The sequence below is a fragment of the Salmo trutta genome, chromosome 2 (genome assembly GCF_901001165.1).
Source record: "Salmo trutta chromosome 2, fSalTru1.1, whole genome shotgun sequence".
NCBI lineage: Eukaryota > Metazoa > Chordata > Actinopteri > Salmoniformes > Salmonidae > Salmo > Salmo trutta.
In genome coordinates this window covers 11,611,719-11,636,861 of record NC_042958.1, presented here as the reverse complement: position 1 = coordinate 11,636,861, position 25,143 = coordinate 11,611,719, and the positions used below count along the sequence as shown (strand labels likewise).

The following is a 25,143-nucleotide window of genomic DNA, read 5'->3' as shown; positions in this document are numbered from 1 at the left end:
ATATTATTATATCCTTTAGATCATTTAAGGTTAATCTATCCTATGTGGCTGACAAAAATAATTGGATCAATCATTTTAGACCTAATAAAACGAAATCTCTTCTTTCACATTTATGTAAGGTCTACTACAACTGCTGAAGTCGGCCCGTGTGACAAATACAGTTTGATTTGATTTTGATATGAATATACACTATTTCAAGTCAATGAAGTACAGCACATGGTCTACATCTTTTTATTACCCGCATGTTCTGATCAGCTATATTTAATACAAATATAAACTCATTTTGAAGTATTTATATATTCTATATACAATTGCAAAGCATGACATTCTATGGATATTGGACAAATGGAACTTGGGCTGCTCCAGAAGTAGCGTTGGTTGCCTTCCCACATGATTCACGCAGCCTGGGATCTAAAGGTAATCTTAGGAGTGTAAAACAAACAAAGTTGATACAAGAAAACAGTCTTCAGTTTATGGCTTCAATCAAAGTGTTCCAGTTGAGATTTTTTCTTTCTTTAACTCTACTAAATAGTCTGCAATGATACTGCAATGAGAATATTGAACAGTCACTGTTTTTGTGCTATAGGAGGTCTGTGTCTAATTCAATGACTTTTGTCCTTTACATTACCTCTAAGTAACTTCCTATATACTAATGGGGTTTTTCCAATACAGCAGCAGTGTGTCACCAGTGATTCGGTTAATGTCAGCTCTAGTGTTATTTTTGGCAAACTCTGTTTCCAAATCGCTAGGGCTGACACTAAGGACTTGTGAAGAGAAGAATTAACAACCTTTGCATCATCAAGACAGTTCTTTGTGAGAAGGTGTTAACCGTGGTATGGTGTTAACCCATGTTCACATTTAGCCATTGTTATATAAATGCCCCCTGAAAAGTACCAGTGGCCAGGGCCTTGGCTCCAAGTAAGAGCAGGCCCAGTGAGGCCAGGCTGTGGAGGTGGAACTCAAAACACAAACGTCTGAGCCTTTTGGGTAAAACACTGGGGTACGTCCTAAGTGGAAATACGCCTTGATTGTACAATATACTGTAGTTGACACATTTCATTGTGCGTCAATGTCGAAGGGGTTCTCGTGTGGTAGGTTAGAGTGCTACGGTGGTAAAGTAAGGGCAACAATCATGATACATGGACTGAATCCAGGCCAGGGTGAACAACAAGTTCTGTAGGTAGGTTAGACATGGTACAACATTAGACATGGTACCAAAGAATGGGTTATGGCAGCAGATACTCATCGTAGTCCTTTTTTGAGTGACAATCCTGGACAATCTCAGGCTGTGATGGAAAAATGGAATACAACAAAATTATTTATCTCAGCACTTCAAAGCAGATCAGTTGGATAAGAACAAATACAGCATCATTAGGCTTAGACAGTGGTTCTATACAGACATTTCTACAGTAGACAGTGGTTCTAAACAGACATTTCTACAGTAGACAGTGGTTCTATACAGACATTTTTACAGTAGACAGTGGTTCTATACAGACATTTCTACAGTAGACAGTGGTTCTATGAGGACATTTCTACAGTAGACAGTGGTTCTAAACAGACATTTCTACAGTAGACAGTGGTTCTATACAGACATTTTTACAGTAAACAGTGGTTCTATACAGACATTTTTACAGTAGACAGTGGTTCTATACAGACATTTCTACAGTAGACAGTGGTTCTATACAGACATTTATACAGTAGACAGTGGTTCTATCCTGACATTTTTACAGTAGACAGTGGTTCTATGCAGACATTTCTACAGTAGACAGTGGTTCTATGAAGACATTTTTACAGTAGACAGTGGTTCTATGCAGACATTTTTACAGTTGACAGTGGTTCTATACAGACATTTCTACAGTAGACAGTGGTTCTATACAGACATTTCTACAGTAGACAGTGGTTCTATGCAGACATTTCTACAGTAGACAGTGGTTTTAATGAAGACATTTTACAGTAGACAGTGGTTCTATACAGACATTACTACAGTAAACAGTGGTTCTATGAGGACATTTTTACAGTAGACAGTGGTTCTATACAGACATTTCTACAGTAGACAGTGGTTCTATGAGGACATTTTTACAGTAGACAGTGGTTCTATACAGACATTTCTACAGTAGACAGTGGTTCTATACAGACATTACTACAGTAGACAGTGGTTCTATACAGACATTTCTACAGTAGACAGTGGTTCTATATAGACATTTTTACAGTAGACAGTGGTTCTATACAGACATTTCTACAGTAGACAGTGGTTCTATACAGACATTTCTACAGTAGACAGTGGTTCTATATAGACATTACTACAGTAGACAGTGGTTCTATACAGACATTTCTACAGTAGACAGTGGTTCTATGCAGACATTACTACAGTAGACAGTGGCTCTATACAGACATTTCTACAGTAGACAGTGGTTCTATGAGGACATTTTTACAGTAGACAGTGGTTCTATACAGACATTTCTACAGTAGACAGTGGTTCTATGCAGACATTTCTACAGTAGACAGTGGTTCTATACAGACATTACTACAGTAGACAGTGGTTCTATGCAGACATTTCTACAGTAGACAGTGGTTCTATGCAGACATTTCTACAGTAGACAGTGGTTCTATACAGACATGTCTACAGTAGACAGTGGTTCTATACAGACATTTCTACAGTAGACAGTGGTTCTATGCAGACATTACTACAGTAGACAGTGGTTCTATACAGACATTACTACAGTAGACAGTGGTTCTATGCAGACATTTCTACAGTAGACAGTGGTTCTATGAGGACATTTCTACAGTAGACAGTGGTTCTATACAGACATTTCTACAGTAGACAGTGGTTCTATACAGACATTACTACAGAGAACAGAGATTCTATAAAATCTAATCAAATCCAATTTTATTGGTCACATATACGCGTTTAACACGTGGTGGGTGTAGCGAAATGCTTCTAGCTCCAACAGTGCAGCAATATCTAACAAGTGATATCTAACAATTACACAACAGATACCTAATACACACAAATCCAGTAAAGGAATGGAATTAAGAATATGAAAACATTTTGACGAGCAAACGGGGACCCGAACAGGGACCCGAACGGGGACCCGAACCAGCGATCCATCAGCCACCGGCCCAAGCTACGAAACCCCCCTCCCACAGTCACCCCCACCAAGAAAATAAGATACAAATAAAATAAAACAATTATTCCATTCGGTAGTAGTCTTGGTAGTCTTGGTCTCGGTGGGGGGAGACCAAGAAAATGAACAAAAGAGAAAAAAAGAGAAATGCAAAAGGAAACAGAAAACAACAATGCAAAAAACAAAAGACATCAAGTACAACAAAAATCATAACAGCAAGGCCAACTGAATATGTTTGAGTGCATGTATGGCACTATTTACGTGTGTGTGTTTCCGTGTATTTTGTATTAATGACTTTGTGTGTATATGCATGTGTACAAACACCTGCACAGCATCAGCCTCAGGCAAACCGGCATTAGCTGTAAAAACACTGTCCCGCAGTGTCATTCAAAGGTACTTTATGTTATGTTTTATTTTTACTTTATTTTCTATACTTTTAGCTTTGACCGTCATTCTATCCCCCGACCAGTAACTCCACTCCCACTTGTCTCCAGTTCCACAAGCGTCAGCCCATCCCACCTATCTCTGCTGGCCACCCTCTTCAGATTTCTACGCACCATATATCTTTCAACTATGCTGTGATGTTTAACATACAATTTCAATCTATCTAATCGAATAGAATCCACAGATTGCAAGTTGAAGATAAATTATTTTACTTAGAGTATTAGTAATTGACAGACCCGGTCTCTCCAGATCTCCCAACAGTACTATTTCTAGGGTCAATTTTAGATCAATGTTATGCATGGACGAGCAATGTTACTACAGTAGACAGGGGTTCTATACAGACATTACTACATTAGACAGTGGTTCAATACAGACATTACTACAGTAGACAATTGTAATAATAAATATGATAATAAAAACAGAACCTGTTAACTTTCCAATTAACCCACCCCCAAATCAAATGAATGATTATGACCATGTAAAAAATGTAATGTCTATCTGTGTGCATGCATACATGTGTGGTTGCGTACTCTCTCTGTGTGTGTGTGTGCGCATGTGCGCGTGTGTGTGTGTGTGTGTGTGTGTGCGCATGTGCACTGTGTGTGTAGTCTTACTGTAGAGGCCAGCATGGATCCTCCAAATCAGACGGCGCAGCGCGGCATGTGTAACCACCCAGGCCTCCATGGGCTGAAATCAACATGAAAGAATACAGATTACCATCCATCCCCTGAGCCCAGTTTCTACCCTGCATCACAATAGCCTGGACAATGTCAGATCTGTATTGCCAACTCCTTTAGTCATTATTAAGCCAAACATGACAATGACCATAGGAGTTGGAGGGAAAGCACAAACAGATTGGCGGGAAAGCACACACACCTTTATCCTTCCAAACAGATACACACACCTTTATCCTTTCTCCACTGAGCTCCTCAGTCAGTTTGACCGGGCGTCTACCGACCACTTCAGGTCCCTCTGCAGCCGCCGGCCAAAGTCTCTGAACATGGTGGAACCACCGGGCAGGACAATATTCTGCAATGTACAGCACTATTATAGGGCGGCCGTTTTCTAGCACATCAAAACAATGACAACACCTTCATTCACCAGGAACTATTCAATGTGGCTGAACACCAGAGTTGCAGTCAAAATCCATTTATATTCCAGTCAATTCAGGAAGTATACTGAAATTACAATTCTCAAAAATGCTTTTCAATTAGGAAAATGTGGAATTGGAATTTGGTTTACTTTCTGAATTGAAATGGAATTGATCCCAACCCTGCTAAACACACAATAATCAAGAGACAGAAGTGAAGAAAAAAAGTTGCTGATGTCATATGTTTAAAGGCTATGCTAGTCAGGTCTCAGAACGTGGTCATTAACCAAACACAGAGAGAGAGAGACAGAGATGACAAGGCTCAGGGATAACCGGACTCTCTCATTTGACCCAAATGAAATATTAACGCCCAGTGATAATAGGGGATCAACCAGCGATCCTTCGTCTTTACAGGTCGAGAGGTTAAATCCTTTGTCAACGAACTTTGGAGGCTATGCGAGGAAATGTTTCCTGTTGTTTAGATTGGGATGGGTTGGAATAAAAAAAGTTCCTCTCTCCCTTTATTTTTCATCCTTCTCTCCTTCCTTCATCCCTCTTTCCAATCATGTTTTTGCCTTTCTGAATCCATTAACTACCAGTGTCAGAGGAGATGAAAGCCCTGCAGCAGAACGTTTTACTGCAGATGACCTCCTTTCAATTTGGGCTTATAGTCCACCTCAGATGTTATGACTCTGCTGCTCGTTAGCTAGGATGGTCAATGAATTGTTAAATGTATTAAATTGTCCAGAAGATTATCAGGAATTTCATTCAGGCAGTTAGCTCACTGGGCTTTTACAAGTTCATTAACTTGTCTCAATGTTTCAGTGTTTTTTTGTAAATGTTTTATTTTCTGTTGTTCGTTTTTGCATAATGGTTTGTTTACCAAGTTTGATCATAAGATATAATCCCTATTTTTATTGATTTTTATATTTGTTTGTTTGTTTTGTTGCCTTGCAGAGATGCAGTGACTGTTGTAGTATTATAACACAGGTCTTCCTCTTTTAAATTATGTTTTAATTTGATATGCAAATGAGTGGCATGGGATCATAAAAATGTACAATACATGAGAGCAAGATAATTTTCACTCATTCTGTGTTAGAAGAGTTTTATGTTGTGTTGGTATTATCCAAGCTAAATGCCAAGAGATTAAGCTATCATGAAGAGTAGAAAGTGAACTGAAATGGCCATTGACTAAGTCAGCTTGTGTGTTCAAGTCTGGGAGCCTCCTTACTTCCACCCAAGGCCAACATGCATCTGCCAGTAAGTCAACAAGGTACACACTGACGCCTGGTGGACAAAATATTAAAAACTATTCACAATTCACACTTAAATTCAACACACGACATTCAATAAATTATTGTACTAAATGTATGGTAGAGCAAGTCTGACATAAAAAAAATATATTCCTACTTGAATGGTTAAACTTGAAAGATATGCATTTCCCTATTACACCACTCTGTCGAATGCGCTGTGTTGAAACCGTACATTACATGGAGGTCTTCTGACATCTATTGGACAGTTCATTATAACCTCATCGACTATTTCTGAGATGGGCTGCATGAAATCTGGGTTGGCAACTGTAAAACACAGGAGCAGATTTAGTGGGTATTAAAAGTGAATGTTTAAATGAGAACAATGCAATATTTTCATTCTGCATAACAATGATTTCTGTTTTTTGCTGATAACTAACATGATAACAATTGATGCTTCTTCGAAGATACTTATTTCAAATTAGCGATTTATAAAAATTGGATAATTATTGGGTAACAGCATTAGTTGATAACTGTTGTCATGTTAGTTCTCACTAGATACTTATAAATAGTGTAGTGTAAAATAAATGCAAGCCAATATTCAGAAATCAGAATATCAATAAATACATCTGGATGAAATAATATTTCTGGACATAGAAAGCGTTCATATCCAACGTCTATGTTGGATTCAGATTTACTGATGGCATTTATGCCTTTGTACCACTTTGTCCATTTCCCAGGGTCCTTGTCATGTTTGGTGAATTCCTTCACAATGTCTGGACTGATGTAGCAGTACCTCACTTGGGTTAACAAACCCATGGTACAGGGCTGTTTCTATCAGGGAAGGGATGGTAAATAAATCATCCCCTTCAGTGGCGACCTGTCCAACAAACAAAAAATAGTGCCTGTTTTGCATGTAATTTTGGCATTAATTTTAATACGTGTCACATCAGTTTGCAAACAATGTCAAAAATACATATTTTATCATTGAGTTCATAAAGCCGCATACGAACTTGGTCTCTTTTGCTTTCTTGATTAAGGAAGCTCCAAAATGCAGGTGTTTCAGCCTAGCTCAGTGCTTTCTGTGGTGGAGGGGAAGCCAGCGGAAAATACGGAGCGTAGGGGTTGGTAATGTTCTCTAGTTGCGCAGTGATTGGCTCAGTGTTCTGTCACTCATGGGACACTACGTCACCGCAAAATCTACGGGTAGAGCTTGAAAATCCAAGCCCCTTGGGTGCTGCAATAGAGTTACATTAGAAATGCCCATCCAAGAAGGCTCAAGGTCTTTGGCCACAGATAAAATGATGTCAAATCACATTATATTATATCTACCGTAGCTTTGATTGGACTGATCATGTCAACATCATACTTTCAAAATCTTAGCTAGCAAGCTAGCAGTCATCATCATGAATCAAGTAGACAATCTACTGGCAAATCCTTTTCAATCCTTGTCATATGAAGATAAATAATGAAGAGAAATTATAGATAAAATGTATCGGTGCTCATCGGCCATTGGACATAAACATTACACAAGTTGTAAATCGCAAATTCAACAATGACTGGTTTGGATGGAATCAGTGACTAACTGCAAGCATTGCAAAGCAATCACTAGCCTGCTATTCAGTGGAGTGGGTGTGTGGTCCAAGTCTGGGTGTAAGGGTCTCTTTTCCAAGCTTAAAAGGATAAACATTCAACATTGGCCATGCTGTCAATACTGCATGACTTCTGTCACGCTCAAAACAACTGGAAACTCGGAACTAGGAAATCTCAGACTTCAGTGAGTTCAAGAGAACTGGGAACTCTGAAAAAACAAGCTCCGACTGGAAAAATACGTTTTGAACGGTCATCCAACTCGGAACTCTTTCTAACGCTCCGACTTGAAGATCACTGGCGTCATCATGCTTTGACTTTGTTTTGTCCGAGTTCCCAGTTGTCTGGAAAGCACCATAAATCCAGAGAATGACAGACTTTGATGACAATTTGCCCACGAAGGACTACCGATCCCCCTTCCTGTTCAAGTGAGCACAGCACAACAGGGTGAGTCCAAAAATGTCTTGTTGTCACGACGTCCACCGAAGGTGGCTCCTCTCCCTGTTTGGGCGGTGCTCGGCGGTCGTGTGCGTTTTGTGCTGTGCTTTTGGGACCGCCTGTATTAAAATACATTTGATTCCCTGGAACCCTTCTGCTCTCCTGCTGCTGATTCCACACACCCCCCCTCTGGAAAGAGGTTGTTACAGAATCCCGCACCAGCAATCATGGAGTCAGCAGGAGCTGACGCGGCCTCCACGTCTATGAAGGAGCGCGTTCTACATCACACCACCATTCTCCACCATCTCAGGACAGCCATGGATCAGGTGATGGCAACGATGGAGAGATGGGAGAGGGGTGGTCTGCCTACCCCTGCACCCACCGTGTACCACCCTACACCATCACCTGTGCCAGCACCATCCGGGCCCAGCGGTATTTGGCTCGCCCTCCCGAGGGAGTACGATGGGATGGCTGCCGGGTGCAAGGGTTTTCTGCTCCAGCTGGAGCTGTACCTGGCAACCGTGCACCCGGCTCCTTCGGGAGAGGAGAGCGTGAGCGCCCTTGTCTCCTCCCTGTCCGGTAAAGGTCTGGAGTGGGCCAACGCGGTCTGGGAGGGACCAGACTCGGCGAGGGACGACTACCCAGAGTAGTCTACTACCCAGAGCGTCTGTTCCATCTGCGGTAGGAGACAAGGAGCGCTCAAGATTTCGCGCTGGAGTTCCGGACCTTGGCCGCCGGCTCGGGGTGGAACGACAGGGCCCTGATTGACCACTATAGGTGTAGCCTACGTGAGGTCGTCCGCAGGAAGCTAGCCTGCAGAGACGCTACCCTCACCCTGGACCAACTAGTGGACATGTCCACCAGGTTGGATAACCTGCTGGCTACCCGCAGGCGTCTGGATAGGGTCCTGTTGGTTCCATCCCCCAGCACCTCTGCTCCAACCCCCATGGAGTTAGGAGGTGCTGCAGCGAGGGCGACCGGAGGAGGGGCCTCCTCCTGCACCGGATGTGGTCGGAGAGGGCACACTGCCGACCGGTGTTGGATGGGCTCGTCTGGGAATCGAGATGGCCGGCAGAGCACTGTTCGGACACCTCAGGTGAGTCAGCACCAGGCTCAACCAGAGCCCCCTGTTGGTCACATGTATGTTTTAATTTCTTTCCCTGAGTTTTCTCCCCATTCCCAGCATAAGGCGCTAGTCGATTCAGGTGCAGCAGGGAATTTTATGGATCGGGGTTTCGCACATAGGTTAGGGATTTCCCACGTTCCGCTGGACAAACCTTTTCCCTTTTCAGGTGCACTCCCTAGATAGTCGACCATTAGGGTCAGGGGTGGTCAGGGAGTCCACGGCTCCACTGGGCATGGTTACGCGGGGGGATCATGAGGAGAGAATTTTTTTTTTCTCATTGATTCTCCTGCGTTTCCGGTGGTGCTGCGGATTCCCTGGTTGGCCTTTCACAATCCTACCATTTCGTGGCAACAGAGGGCTCTAAAGGGGTGGTCAGAGGAGTGCTCAGGCAGGTGTGTGGGAGTTTCCATCGGTGCAACGACGATGGAGAGTCCAGACCAAGTCCCGACCGTGCACATTCCCCCCGAGTATGCCGATTTGGCTATCGCCTTCTGTAAGAAGAGGGCGACCAAATTACCACCTCATCGACGAGGGGATTGTGTGATAAACCTCCAGGTAGACGCCGCACCCCCCAGGAGTCACATGAATCCCCTGTCACAGGAGGAGACGGTGGCTATGGAAACATATGTCTCTGAATCTCTGAGGCAGGGGTACATTCAGCCCTCCATGTCACCCGCCTCCGCGAGTTTCTTTTTTGTGAAGAAGAAAGGTGGAGGGTTGCGTCCGTGCATTGACTATAGAGGTCTAAATTCGATTACGGTGGGGTACAGTTACCCACTACCTCTCATCGCTACGGCGACGGAGTCATTCCACGGAGCACGCTTTTTCACAAAATTGGATCTCAGGAGCGCGTATAACTTGGTGCGGATCCGGGCGGGAGATGAGTGGAAGACAGCATTTAGTACCACATCCGGCCATTATGAGTACCTCGTCATGCCGTATGGGTTGAAGAATGCTCCAGCCATCTTCCAATCCTTTGTAGACGAGATTCTCAGGGATCTGCACGGGCAGGGTGTGGTGGCTTATATCGATGACATCCTGATATACTCCGCAACGTGTGCCGCGCATGTGTCTCTGGTGCGCAAAGTGCTTGGGCGACTGTTGGAGCATGACCTATATGTCAAGGCTGAGAAATGCGTGTTCTTCAAACAGTCCGTCTCCTTCCTGGGGTATCGCATTTCCACATCAGGGGTGAAAATGGAGTGTGACCGCATTTCGGCCGTGCGTAATTGGCCGACTCCCACCACGGTAAAGGAGGTGCAGCAGTTTTTAGGGTTTGCCAATTACTACCGGAGCTTTATCCGGGGTTTTGGGCAGGTGGCTGCTCCCATTACCTCACTGCTGAAGGGAGGGCCAGTGCGTCTGCAGTGGTCGGCTGAGGCGGACAGAGCTTTTGATCGCTTGAAGTCGCTGTTCACCGAGGCTCCCGTATTGGCTCATCCGGATCCCTCTTTGGCGTTCATAGTGGAGGTGGACGCGTCCGAAGGCTGGGGTAGGAGCCATGCTCTCACAGCGCTCGGGCACGCCACTGAAGCTCCGCCCCTGCGCTTTCTTTTCGAAGAAACTCAGCCCGGCGGAGCAAAACTATGACGTGGGGGACCGGGAGCTGCTAGCTGTCGTAAAAGCGCTGAAAGTGTGGAGACATTGGCTCGAGGGGGCTAAACGCCCTTTCCTCATCTGGACTGACCACCGTAATCTGGAGTAGATTCAGGTGGCGAGGAGACTGAACCCTCGGCAGGCAAGGTGGGCCATGTATTTCACCAGATTTAGATTTACCATCTCGTATAGACCAGGTTCCCAGAACACTAAGGTGGACGCACTGTCCCGTCTGTATGATACGGAGGAACGGCCCATCGATCCCACCCCCATACTTCCGGCCTCTTATCTGGGGGCGCCGGTGGTGTGGGAGGTGGATGCAGACATCGAGCGGGCATGTCGTTCGGAGCCCACTCTGCCTCAGTGTCCTGCAGGACGGAGGTATGTCCCGCTTGGTGTCCGCGATAGATTGATTCGGTGGGCGCATACGTTACCTGCCTCGGGTCACCCAGGCATAGATAGGACGGTGCGAAGCCTTAGGGGGAAGTACTGGTGGCCCACGCTAGCTAAGGACGTGAGGTTTTACGTCTCCTCCTGTTCGGTGTGCGCTCAGAGCAAGGCTCCTAGACACCTGCCTAGAGAGAAGTTACAACCCCTCCCGGTACCACAGCGGCCTTGGACACACTTATCGGTAGACTCCCTGACCGATCTCCCACCTTCCCAGGGGAACACCACGGTCCTGGTCATTGTGGATCGGTTTTCTAAGTCCTGTCGTCTCATCCCTTTGCCCGGTCTCCCTACGGCCCTACAGACTGCGGAGGCCCTATTTACTCACGTCTTCCGGCACTACGGGGTGCCTGAGGACATAGTTTCTGATCAGGGTCCCCAGTTCATGTCCCGGGTGTGGAAGGCGTTCATGGAGTGTTCATGGGGTCTCGATCAGTCTGAACTCTGATTTTCACCCCGAGAGTAATGGGCAGGTGGAGAGAGTGAATCAGGATGTGGGTAGGTTTCTGTGGTCGTATTGCCAGGACCGGCCAGGGGAGTGGGCGAGGTATGTTCCATGAGCAGAGATGGCCCAGAACTCGCTTCGCCACTCCTCAACGAACATTTCGCCTTTTCAGTGCATGTTGGGGTACCAGCCGGTCCTGGTACCATGGCACCAGAGCCAGACCGAGGCTCCGGTGGTGGAGGAGTGGGTACAGCGCTCGAGGGAGACCTGGGAGGCCGTCCAGGAGCACCTAAACCGGGCCTAGGCCCGGCAGAAGAGGAGTGCTGACCGCCACCACAGTGAGGCCCCAGTATTCACACCTGGGGATCGGGTCTGGCTCTCGACCCGAAACCTGCCCCTCCGCCTGCCCTGCCGGAAGCTGGGTCCGCGGTTTGTGGGGCCATTTAAAGTCCTAAGGAGGATAAACGAGGTGTGTTATAGGTTACAGCTCCCCCGTTATTACCATATTAACCCCTCGTTTCATGTGTCTCTCCTCAGGCCGGTGGTGGCTGGTCCGCTTCAAGAAGCTGAGGTACGGGAGGTCCCTCCGCCCCCCCTGGACATTGAGGGGGCCCCGGCATACACGGTACGATCCATTCTGGATTCCAGGCGTCGGGTGAGGGGCCTGCAGTACCTCGTGGATTGGGAGAGGTACGGTCCGGAGGAGAGATGCTGGGTGCCGGTGGGGGACGTCTTGGATCCTTCTCTGCTGAGTGAGTTTCACTGCCTCCATCCGGACCGCCCTGCACCTCGTTCTCAGGGTCGTCCTTGAGGGCGCGCTGCGGGAGCCACGCATCGGGGGGGGGGTACTGTCACGACGTCCACCGAAGGTGGCTCCTCTCCCTGTTCGGGTGGTGCTCGGCGGTCGTCGTCGCCGGCCTACTAGCTGCCACCGATCCCATTTTCCTTTTTCGTTTAGCAGTCTGGTTTGTCACACCTGTGTCTTGTTGTGTGTGATTCGGTGTGTATAAATTTCCCCGCTGCAGGTTAGGCTGTGTGCGGGATTGTTACTAGTTAGTCATTTTTAGGGGGGGGCACAAGGGGAGTTGGGCAGGGTCAGGATGGAGTCCGGAGACAACTTCCCGGGCAAGTGATGGAGCAGACACCGTATTTTGTGGTGACGCGCACTGTGTCGCCAGGGCGCATACAAAGGCCGGTGCGAACTGTGCCCGCACCCCGCAGTGATCGAGCGGAGTGGAGTATTCAGCCAGGGCGGGTTGTGCAGGCCGTGCGCTCCAGACCTCCAGTGCGCCTCCAAGACCCAGTGGACCCTGTGCCTGCTCCTCGCACTCTACCTCCAGTGCGCCACCAAAGCCCAGTACGTCATGTTCCTGCTCCCCGCACGAGCCTGAAGGTGTGTGTGACTAGCCTGGCGCCTTCTATGCCAGCCCCATGAAGCAAACCTCCAGCGACGCCCCTCAGCCAGGAGCCTCCAGCGACGCTCCCCAGCCCGGAGCCTCCAGCGACGCTCCTCAGCCCGGGGCCTCCAGCGACGCCCCTCAGCCCGGGGCCTCCAGCGACGCCCCTCAGCCCGGGGCCTCCAGCGACGCCCCTCAGCCCGGGGCCTCCAGCGACGCCCCTCAGCCCGGGGCCTCCAGCGACGCCACTCAGCCCGGGGCCTCCAGCGACGCCTCTCAGCCCAGGGCCCCCAGCGACGCCTCTCAGCCCGGGGCCTCCAGCGACGCCTCTCAGCCCGGGTCCTCCAGCGACGCCTCTCAGCCCGGGGCCTCCAGCCACGCCTCTCAGCCCGGGGCCTCCAGCCACGCCTCTCAGCCCGGGGCCTCCAGCCACGCCTCTCAGCCCGGGGCCTCCATCGACGCCTCTCAGCCCGGGGCCTCCAGCGACGCCTCTCAGCCCGGGGTCTTCAGCGACGCCTCTCAGCCCGGGGTCTTCAGCGACGGTCTGCAGCCCGGAGGCTTCAGCGACGGTCTGCAGCCCGGAGCCTTCGGTAACGGTCTGCAGCCCAGAGCCTCCGGCGGTGGTCAGCAGCGCAGAATGGGGGCTATGCCAGGAGCCAGAGCCACCTCCGTAGCTGGAGGATTGGCGGAATGGTTGGGTGTAGCACAGGAACCGTCGTAGACGGTGGCCACCCTCCCTTCCCTCCCTTTAGGTTTGGGGTTGTTTTTGTGGGTTTTTTGTTTGGGGTGCAGTCGGGGTCTGCACCTTCGGGGGGGGGGGGGGGTAACTGTCACGTCCTAACCAGTGAGAAGGGTAATTTTGCCATAGTAGAATGGTCAGGGCGTGGCAGGGGGGTTGTTTTGTGTGTTTTGGGGTTGGTTTGTTTCAGGGGAATTTGTTCTAGTTTTCTGTTTCTATGTTTCCTGTTTAGCCTGTGTGCCTTACGGGACTGTTTCGTCGTTTTGTTTATTTTGTTTGAGTGTTCTCTTTAAATTAAAGAAAGAAGATTAGCACTATACCCGCTGTGCCTTGGTCTGTCCCTTACAACGCATATGACATTGAAATTCACTGCTCAACTGAGAGACCAGAGATGAGGTAGTCATCCAAAAATCATGTTAACTTCTATGGGCTAGGTGGGACGCCACCTGCGGGACACAGCCAGTGAAATATCAGGGCGGAAAATTCAAAAACAACAAAATGTCATAATTCAACTTTCTCAAATATACGACTATTTTACAACATTTTAAAGATACACTTCTCGTTAATCTAACCACATTGTCTGATTTCAAAAAGGCTTTACAGCGAAAGCAAAACATTAGATTATGTTCGGAGAGTACATAGACAAAAATAATCACACAGCCATTTTCCAAGCAAGGACATGTGTTAATAAAAACCCAAAACACAGCGAAATGAAGCACTAACCTTTGACGATCTTCATCAGATGACACTCCTAGGACATTATGTTACACAATACATGTATGTTTTGTTCGATAAAGTTTATATTTATATCCAAAAACAGCATTTTACATTGACGTTTGATATTCAGAAAATTTATTCCCACCAAAACCTCCGGTGAATGTGCACATCAATTTACAAAAATACTCATCATAAACGTTGACAAAATACATAACAATTATTTTAAGAATTATAGATAGACTACTCCTTTATGCAACCTCTGTGTCAGATTTTAAAATAGCTTTATGGAGAAAGCACATTTTTCAATATTCTGAGTACATAGCTCAGCCATCACGGCGAGCTATTCAGACACCCGCCAAATTCGGGGCAACCTAAACTCAGAATTAGTATTAGAAATATCGTATTACCTTTGCTGATCTTCGTCAGAATGCACTCCCAGGACCGCTTCTTCCACAAGAAATGTTGTTTTTGTTCCAAATAATCCATATTTATGTCCAAATACCTCCGTTTTGTTCGTGCGTTCAGAGCACTATCCAAAGGGTAACGCGCGAGCGCGGAACGAGAGACGAAAAGTCAAAATGTTCCATTACCGTACTTAGAAGCATGTCAAACGCTGTTTAAAATCAATCTTTATGGTATTTTCAACGTAAAATTGCGATAATATTCCAACCGGACAATATCATATTCATTCAAGAAGAAAAAGAAGGAGGGGTGCGCTCGCGGGACTGAGCATATCCAATCACTTTGTTGCCTGGCAGACCACTCAGTAACTGAGCTCCTATACTCTGCCCAGTGACAGGAAAATGCTCAAACCACTTTCTGAAGGCTTTAGACAGCCAATGGAAGCCTTAGAAAGTGCAATGTCACCCCACAGACACTGGAGCTTCGATAGAGAATCAAAAGAAGAACTACAATTCCCAGACTTTTCACTTCCTGCTTGGATTTTTCTCAGGTTTTTGCCTGCCATACGAGTTCTGTTTTTCTCACAGACACCATTCAAACAGTTTCAAAGAGTGTTTTCTATCCAAATCTAATCTAGTAACCTGTTTAAATTGGGTACGTTTTTCATCCGGCCGTGAAAATACTGCCCCCTAGCCCAGACAGGTTAAACACTATTATTGCACACAGTGAGTCCATGCAAAAACATTTCTAAAGACATAATTCCACTTTGACTTTATGGGGTATTGTAGGCCAGTGACACAAAATCTTAACTTAATACATTTTAAATTCAGGCAACAAACTGAAAAAGTCAAGTGGTATGAATGCTTTCTGAAGGCACTGTATTTATTGTCTGTACCATGGACAAAGCAGAATGCATTTGGTAATATTTTCTATCCCAATCGATTTGCAATTAACATTTCAGAAACAACCGAAACATTTTGGAATTAGTTCCCTATAATAAATTCACAACACCAGGTTGTGTCTCGATCCTAGCCTTTCTGATTAAGTATAACTTCCTGTTTATTAACCAAGCTAATTCATCATGGAGGAAAAAGTAATCTCCTCTAAAATTGATATTGTTACTCAAAACATGCAGTGGTTTAATTAATAGTGTCCTTAACTAATGTACTGCCCACTGGCTGAGGTATTCATCAAGTTAATCACACCTGTGAGTGTACAGGTCTAGCCTTCAGATTCAGAAAGCTGAAGCTATGCAAAAATCTTAATTTGTTTGATTCTATACTGTAATTTACTGCAGGCTCATACCACTAATAGATGTAATGTTTTTGCAACAAGCCTGGATACGATTTAATGTTGATCCATTTTAAATTAATTGTAGCCTTGCTATAAAATGTTAAAAAGTAATGTATTTTCCCACCAAAAGAGAATTTGAACAACCCATGTAGCAAAGCCACAGCAAAATCATACCACCATGACACATCTCTGATGGGGTTTTCCCCCCTCCAGGTGACCGCTATTTGACCTATTTACTCCTGAGTCATGTGTCCTGCATGAACCAATAATAATAAACCTCAGCTTAACATTTTCAGAACTAGTTTATACTACGTCCTACAGTATTACTATCTCAATAGAGGAGCCTACTACACTTAGCCACTGGCACTCTACTTACATTAAAAGCATACCTAACCTAATCTCTTGTTATTTTTTATATATTGTAATAATATATTATTAATCTTATTATCATTAACTGAGAAGGTTCTTTCCACTTGCAGTGGAACAGAGTCAGATGGCAAAAGGTTTTGTCGATTGGTGGCATAACATGTTTTATTTATTTCACCTTTATTTAACCAGGTAGGCCAGTTGAGAACAAGTTCTCATTTACAACTGCAACCTGGCAGCATAACCTTAGTAAATGTCGAGGCAGATCACATACCTTCAATGCAAGCTCAGCTTTTTCCAGCAAACAAACTCAACCAGTCCCACAATCTATCACGCAAGGTGGTGGGTGGACTGCCATGCTCATGATGACGAAAGAATGTCCTCAAAACACCATAGATTATTTGCAACAACTGTATCAAAAAGTTCGTTTAAATACAGTGTATTATTGAAGGTTGGATAGAAGGCTGATTGCTCTGCCCCGTGCTCGCTTATTTCTCTGTTCCGTTATTTATATTTCTAGTAGTTTGACAGCGAGCGTAGTCAAACGGAAGATGGAAAAAATGTAAACGCGCTGGCTCCGTTCCCACTCGAGCGTAGTATTGGGAACTAGCACACCTGACCGTGAGTCAGTTTCTCATACCAAAATGCTCTGTCATGTAGAATGGTTGCTGATGGTGCTGGATCAGCTGTTACAGAAAAAAACGACTTTATTGAAACCTGTGAAAATGTATTTTCTTTATAACATGGTTAAGGACAGTTTAATGAAATAACCACCTTTTTGTTATTTAACCTTTATTTAACTAGGCAAGTCAATTAATTAAGAACAAATTGTTATTTTACAATGATGGCCTACCCCGGCCAAACCCTCGCCTATCCCGTACAACGCTTGGCTAATTGTGCGCCAGCATATGGGACTCCCGATCATCGCCGGTTGTGATACAGCCCGGGATCGAAACAAGGTCTGTAGTGACGTCTCTAGCACTGAGATGCAGTGCTTTAAACGGCTGCGCCACTCGGTAGCCTAAATGAAGAAACCGTAAAAACATCTAAGGATGCTTTTAGACAGGCAGCCCAATTCTGATATTTGTTTCACTAATGTATATTTTGGCCAATCAGATCAGCTGTTACAAATATCTGATCTGGGAAAAAATATCAGAATTGGGCTGCCTGTAAAACGCAGCCAGAATACCACCAATGTATTTCAATGTAAACAACGCAAGGTGGCATCTGAACTCCACTGTTTCCTCTCTGGACGCGAAGTTTTGGCAACCTTGTTATGCTGTAACCATTCCTCATGCGCCCAATGAAAAGCAGGAAAATAATATTATGTCACACGAGCTAATATACTTTATTATTGATAACGTTAGGATTAATAGCAATTATGCTTAACTACTTTCATTTTGTGTACCAAATATTCTGTAACAATGCATATAGCTCGTCTGTGCCAGATATTACGGTAAAATACCAAAAGCAGGAAGTCGATTTGAAAAAGCGCGATCTTTTTTCCTGACAGATACAAGGGATGACAACTACTGCCAAAATGACAGAGAACGGTGCACAAGTATGTTGCAAATTAACGTTACCCTATAAGTGTAATAAGTATCTAATGAAAGGTTTTTAATAAAGTAACATGATGTTTATGGCGATGTGCGCCTTTCCATCAAGTATATCCCCATGTTCTTAGCTAACCAACCTTTTCTTTGTACGTGCTCTTTTATATCCCTTTCGTGCTTTTCTATCCCTTTCGACACACACTCCATACAGGTTAACGAGTATGTACTCGACAACTAACATTGTTAACAGTTCCATACAACCAACTAGTAACCACAGAGACACATCGCAGTTAGCTTAATTCTAACAAACATTTCACAGTCACTTCCTGGTTCAGATCAGCAGTTTTCCTGCTTTTGAATACCGAAGGTAAACCTGAACTTCAAGTTAGCAGCTGGAAGTACTTTGTTATCAAAGTAAAATCAGAAGTAGCGTATGGGTCATGAATATATTATGTTGTTTTCTAAATGAGAATGTATTTTCTTTCAGTTGTTTGCTAGGTTGGAGGGGAGGCGGTCATTGAGGGACATTGAACCTCACATCTTTCCTGATGGTGCTGGACCTATTCAAGGTAGTTTTCCCTGGTGTATAAACGTGGCATCATGCCATATAAAGAAATGATTACAACAGTCACATAGTTGACATTTCTTTTACATTCATTCTCCAGGTGACGTAGTGGAGTTCCATGGTACCGAGGGAAGTGGAAAGACTGAGACCATGTACCATCTGGTGACCCACTGCATCCTCCCAGCCGACCGGGGGGGCCTGGAGGTGGAAGTCATGTACGTGGACACCGACTACCACTTTGACATGCTGAGGCTGGTGACGGTACTGGAGCAGCGCCTGGGGGAGGACGCAAAAGGAGAGGATAGTGGGGCGGTGGTAGAGCCTGAGGAGAGGGTGCGAGCCTGCCTAGGCCGACTCTTCGTGGTTCACTGCTCCAGCTCAGTCCAGCTGCTTCTCACACTGCACTACCTGGAGAATACCTTCTGCAGCCGGCCCGCTCTGTGCCTATTGGTCATCGACAGCATCTCAGCCTTCTATTGGGTGGACCGGAGTGGGGGAGGGGAGAGCGTGGCCAAGCAGGAAGCCAACCTCAGAAAGTGTTCAGAGCTCCTGGATCGGCTGCTGAGAGACTACCGTATAGTGATGTTCGCTACCACGCACGCCATCATGAGGAACTACGGGCACTCGGCTCAGGCTGACGTGGCGGCCATGACACCTGGGCCCTCTGAGCCATCCTCATCGTCTTCCTCCTGGAGACAGTGGTCCTCTCATGCCTCAAACTTTGACAAGGCCTACCTCAGCAGGGCCTGGCAGAGGCTAGTGACACACAGAGTGCTGTTCTCCAAAGGAGAGGTGACCAAGGACAGAAAGCAGGTGTTTTCAGCTGCATGCACCACCACAAGTACAAGAGGCGCTAAATGCTCCTCTTTTTATGTTATGGGAGGGGGTGTTCAGTTTTTATGAAGATGTTGTTGAACTCAATTGATTTAATTCTATTCTGATTCTGGATGTGTTAAACTGATAGAAGATCCATTAGATGCTACAGCAACTTTTAGTGATTTTATTTCTTACATTTGTTGGATTATTTTAATCCACCAAATGTGGATGTTATTATGTTTGATGTTTGTCATTTGTAAAATAATAAATCAATAAAAAAATAAGTAAGATAAGGCAACTGTTACAGAGGTTGCAAATGTTTTGAAACCAGTCTGAATACTTTAGAACAAAAGTATGCTTTAGTAGAAAATATTCTAAAAACCTGTTTTTGCTTTGTCATTATGGGGAATTTTGTGATGATTGATGAGGGGGAAAAACAATTTAATACATTTTAGAATAAGGCTGTAACTTAACAAAATTAGGAAAAAGTCAATAGGTCTCAATACTTTCATACACTGTACATTCAGTGTCAAAAAGTATTCATACCCCTTGACTTATTCCACATTTTGTTGTGTTAGAGCCTGAATTCAAGAAGAAGAAAAAAATCTCACCCATCCACACACAATACCCCATAATGACAAAGTGAAAACATGTTTTTTGAAATTCTGGCAAATTTATTGAAAATTAAATACAGAAATATCTAATTTACATAAGCATTCACACCCCTGAGTCTACTTTGTAGAAGCACCATTGGCAGCGATTAGTTTTTCTGGGTAAGTGTCTTAAGATATTTCCACAGCTGGATTGTGCGACATTTGCCTATTTATTCTTTTCAAATTTCTTCAAGGTCTCTTACATTGGTTGTTGATCTCATTACTAGACAACCATTTTCAGGTCTTGCCATAGAATTTCAGATCAAATCAATCAATCAAATGTATTTATAAAGCCCTTCTTACATGAGCTGATGTCACAAAGTGCTGTATAGAAACCCAGCCTAAATCAAACTTTATTTGTCACATGTGTACAGCAAGTGTAGACCTTACTGTGAAATGCTTACTTATAAGCTCTTAACCAACAGTGCAGTTCAAGAAGAGTTAAGAAAATATTTACCAAATAGACTAAAGTAAAAAAGAATAATGAAAAGTAACACAAGAATAACGAGGCTATATACAGGGTGTACCGAGTCAGTGTACGTGGGTACAGGTTAGTTGAGGTAATTTGTACATGTAGATAGGGGTGAAGTGACTATGCATAGATGATAAACAACGAGTAGCAGCAGTGTACAAAAAGGGGGGGGGGGGGTCAATGGCGATTTAAGTAGACTTAAGTCAAAACTGTAACTCGGCCACTCAGGAACATTCACATCTTGGAAACCAACTCCATTGTACATTTTGCCTTGTGTTTTAGTTTATTTGTCACGTCCTGACCAATATAAGGGTTATTTGTTATTGTAGTTTGGTCAGGACGTAGCAGAGGGTATTTTGTTTATGTGTTTCGGGGTGGTGGTTTATGTAGTAGGGTGTTAGATTTATTATTTCCGGGTTTTGGTTTATGTTCTATGTTTTGTATTTCTATGTTCTTTCTGGTTTGTGGTATTTCTATGTGTAGGTTAATGGGGGGTTGTACTCTCAATTGGAGGCAGGTGCTTTCTCGTTGCCTCTGATTGAGAGTCCTATATATGGGTAATTGTTTGGTGTAGTTGTGTGTGTGTGTGTGTGTGTGTGTGTGTGTGTGTGTGTGTGTGTGTGTGTGTGTGTGTGTGTGTGTGTGTGTGTGTGTGTGTGTGTGTGTGTGTGTGTGTGTGTGTGTGTGTGTGTGTGTGTGTGTGTGTGTGTGTGTGAGAGCATGACAAGACTGTTTTGTTGTTTGTGAGTTCTTCGGTTGTTATTTTGGTGTTCCCTTGACTTAAAATAAATACAAGATGAGCATCCACATTCCTGCTGCGTTTTGGTCCTCCATTCCTGACGACAACCGTTACATTATTGTCCTGCTGAAAAGGGGAATTAGTTTCCCACTGTCTGGTAGAAAGCAGACAATCAGGTTATTTTTCCTGTGCTTAGCTCCATTCCGTTTCCTTTTTATTCTGAAAAACTCCCCAGTCCTTACCGATTAGAGACATACCCATAACATGATGCAGCCACCACTGTGCTTGAAAATATGAAGAGTGGTACTCAGTAATGTGTTGTATTGAATTTGCCCCAAACATAAACTTTTTATTCAGGACAAAAAGTTAATTGCTTTGCACATTTTTTGCAGTAGGATGCATGTTTTTTAATGTTTTTATTCTGTACATGCTTCATTCTTTTCCCTCTTTCATTTAGGTTACTATTGTGGAATAACTACAATGTTGTTGATCCATCCTCATTTTTCTCCTGTCACAGCCATTAAACTCTAACTGTTTTAAAGTCTCCATTGGCCTCATGGTGAAATCCCGGAATGGTTTCCTTCTTCTCCTGCAACTGAGTTAGCAAGGACGCCTGTATTTTTGTAATGACTGGGTGTATTGAAGCAACATCCAAAGTGTAATTAATAACGTCACCATGCTCAAAGGGATATTAAATGTCTGATGTTTTTATGTTTTTCCTATCTACCAATAGGTGCCCTTCTTTGCGAGGCATTGGAAAACCTCCGTGGTCTTTGTGGTTGAATCTGTTTGAAATGCACTGCTCAACTGAGGGACCTTACAGATAATTGTATATGTGGGGTACAGAGATGAGGTAGTCATTCAAAAATAATGTTAAACACTATTATTGCACATAGTGAGGCCATGCAACTTATTATGTGACTTGTTAAGCAATTTTATACTATTAAACTTATTTAGGCTTGCTATTAGAAAGGGGTTGAATACTTATTTACTCAAGAAATTTCAGCTTTTCCTTTTTAATTAATTTGTAAAAATTTAGAAAAACATAATTCCACTTTTACATTATGGGATGTTATGTGTAGGCCAGTGACCAAAAAATCTAAATTGACTTAAATTCAGACTGTAACACAACAAAATGTGGGGTGTGAATACTGTAGACTCTAAAAGTGAAATGACTCTTCATATAAATGAGATCTTCTTTAGTCTAAAGTATTTTGGAAAAGAGGATATATGACAGTTAGACAGAGAGAGTTTTCTACAAAATAAGCCATCAATAGATTCTGTGTACAAATATGTCTGTGTGTATATCTGTTAACACTCTTGTAGAGTATATTTCACAGACAGTTCAAGGGTAGAGTGGATGGAGCAGAGCCTCTGTAGGTCAGTCATCCAAATTCATGTACAGTCTGGGGTAACTGTCAAACCAAACTCGCCCTCTGTAGGACTTCCTTATTCTCTATTCTAGTACATTTTTAGGGTGATAGTTTAAAACATTTTCATGGACTGTTGAGCCTCATCAATTCTTAGGTTCTTACCTAGCTTGTAATATGGGGAGTGCTTGGTCAAGCTGGCAAGCACTACTATTTAAATGTGGTCTTCATGTTCAAGCAGGACTACTCTCACCCTACCCAATTATCCTTTGACTTTTGACACCCAGCCAGCATCCCATAGCGATGCCCTGGAGAAACACAACTAATTACACAGTAATTATCTCTCAGTCACGCGTCCTGTGGAACCCAGACTCCTAGTAGCTCATTGACGGAGACCAGCTGTACTGTACATAATAGCAGGGTTTTGTTCCCTCCCTGTGGATCCCTGTATTGTTTCACGGCTCTCTGTTCTATATGGCAAGCCTTACTGAGTAATTAGGCACTGAATGGTTTGTTATTACTCTAAGAGGAGTTGGTAAAATTACCCTTCCCTCCAGCAGCTGTTCACTCTGGTCCACCATTGTCCCATGTCATGTGATTTATCCCTCAGGGTATTAACTAAATAGCCCACAAGGACAGCATAGACTGTTGCACATACTGTATGTATCCCCCCAACCCATCCAACTTTAGGACAAATTGCTGCATAGATGAGTTGTGAAAATCTGTTGTGTGCTGTGTTTGAAAGGTACATTCAACTTCAGACCTCTGTTGAGTGACTGCTGGGCTTGTTTAATTAAAATTCTCAACAGTGTTAGAAGAAATATGAATATTAAAGGTGAAATCTCTAAATATATACATTTTTTCTCATTAGAATGAACTGACATCCAGAACCGAGGAAACTATATTGTGCCCTCAGTTCTGGATGTCCTCAGTTCGGGATAAATAGCCCACCTATAATGATGACATCCTTTGTATTTGGAGTGTGCAGTTGGTTTCAGTCGATAAGCATTAACCACAATGGCCTCATGGCAGTACAAGTCTGTGCTGATCGCCCAGCAGTTGCCAAGTCATTTCACATTGTATTCTTTGTGCTCTCTCTTTAAGCTTTGCTCCTGGTCGATATGGCTTAAGGCTCCTTATTTTCTTAAAAATGTTCAGATCAATTCTCTTCTATCATAGAAAGAGCAAAGCAAAATTCTCATCTCTCCGACTTGCCCTTACTCTGCCAAAAAGGTTGGATTTGAAAGTTTTTGATGTTGCAATGTAGATTTTCTATACAAGCAAGTGTGGTCAAGGGCACAATTGTGTTGTTGTTTTTCAGAATTGGCTGCCTTATAGATACACTGCCAATCACCTTGAATGATCATGGTTAAAAGGGATGCAGCTGATGTAAAAGTCACCTCAAAAGTTGCATGTTCGAGTCATGTCTGGGAGATTTTTTTGCATTTTAGCTAACCCTAACCCCATTTCCTAACCTTAACCTAATTCGCCTAACTTGCTACATAAATTACCCTAACCTGCTACGTTAATTATCCCAACTTACTATGTTAATTCTCCTAACCTGCTATGTTAATTCTCCTAACCTGCTACGTTAATTCTCCTAACCTGCTACGTTAATTCTTCTAACCTGCTATGTTAATTCTCCTAACCTGCTATGTTAATTCTTCTAACCTGCTACGTTAATTCTCCTAACCTGCTATGTTAATTCTTCTAACCTGCTACGTTAATTCTCCTAACCTGCTACGTTAATTCTCCTAACCTGCTACGTTAATTCTCCTAACCTGCTACGTTAATTCTTCTAACCTGCTATGTTAATTCTCCTAACCTGCTATGTTAATTCTCCTAACCTGCTACGTTAATTCTTCTAACCTGCTACGTTAATTCTCCTAACCTGCTTCGTTAATTCTCCTAACCTGCTACGTTAATTATTCTAACCTGCTACGTTAATTCTTCTAACCTGCTATGAAGTTTTTGACATTATCTGCATCCCATCTAGTCAAAACCAATTTGAATGTCCCTCTCAGCACGAGGATACAATTATTCATGTTAATATCCTCCGTCATGTTTGATATTCAATAATAACCCATACTCTCCTTCATAATCAACATTCACAAGGTGTTGATCTTGGCTGTAAAGGCATCACCTTGATTCTAGCTTGCTGAAGCACCAGTAACCATACTATTTCAAAACATCCCACTCAGAGGCCGGATGGCTCAAACCCTAGATTTAATTTTGTCAGCACAAACTATCAATCAATGTAATACATGTTACATGATGCCACACAGGCTCAATATTATTTTATTAGGAATTATGAATTTGCTTACTTTGAATTTAACTGGGTCCCCTTGCCCACATTCAACCGACAGACTTCAAGACCACGACAGCACAACAGCCTTTATTTTTATTTATTTTTATTTCACCTTTATTTAACCAGGTAGGCTAGCTGAGAACATGTTCTCATTTACAACTGCGACCTGGCCAAGATAAAGCATAGCAATTCGACATATACA

The 25,143-nt window shown here is 44.0% G+C and overlaps 1 protein-coding gene and 1 pseudogene across 2 annotated transcripts; one reads left to right on the top strand and one right to left on the bottom strand.

The window, feature by feature from the left end:
- Positions 1 to 1,199: 1,199 nt before the first annotated feature.
- Positions 1,200 to 6,728, bottom strand: LOC115148735 (actin-related protein 3-like; annotated as a pseudogene).
- An 11,190-nt stretch (positions 6,729 to 17,918) lies between these two features.
- xrcc2 (X-ray repair complementing defective repair in Chinese hamster cells 2) lies at positions 17,919 to 19,726 on the top strand. Of its 2 annotated transcripts, none has more exons than XM_029694016.1 (3): positions 17,919 to 18,026; positions 18,506 to 18,587; positions 18,684 to 19,726. In XM_029694016.1, exons 1-3 carry the CDS (start codon positions 17,988 to 17,990, stop codon positions 19,484 to 19,486), a joined length of 924 nt encoding a protein of 307 aa, XP_029549876.1. In that variant the 5' UTR covers positions 17,919 to 17,987; the 3' UTR covers positions 19,487 to 19,726. The 2 variants fall into 2 exon arrangements, with proteins under 2 accessions (XP_029549876.1, XP_029549884.1); XM_029694024.1 differs by lacking the exon at positions 17,919 to 18,026 and adding an exon at positions 18,080 to 18,385.
- The last annotated feature ends 5,417 nt before the right edge of the window (positions 19,727 to 25,143 follow it).

Bases quoted from the DNA above. Each gene is read 5' to 3' on its own strand.
- xrcc2 (XM_029694016.1), top strand. From the start codon at position 17,988: ATGACAACTACTGCCAAAATGACAGAGAACGGTGCACAA. The intron at 18,027-18,505 runs GTATGTTGCAAA...ATTTTCTTTCAG, and splicing joins TGACAGAGAACGGTGCACAA to TTGTTTGCTAGGTTGGAGGG. The intron at 18,588-18,683 runs GTAGTTTTCCCT...TTCATTCTCCAG, and splicing joins TGGTGCTGGACCTATTCAAG to GTGACGTAGTGGAGTTCCAT.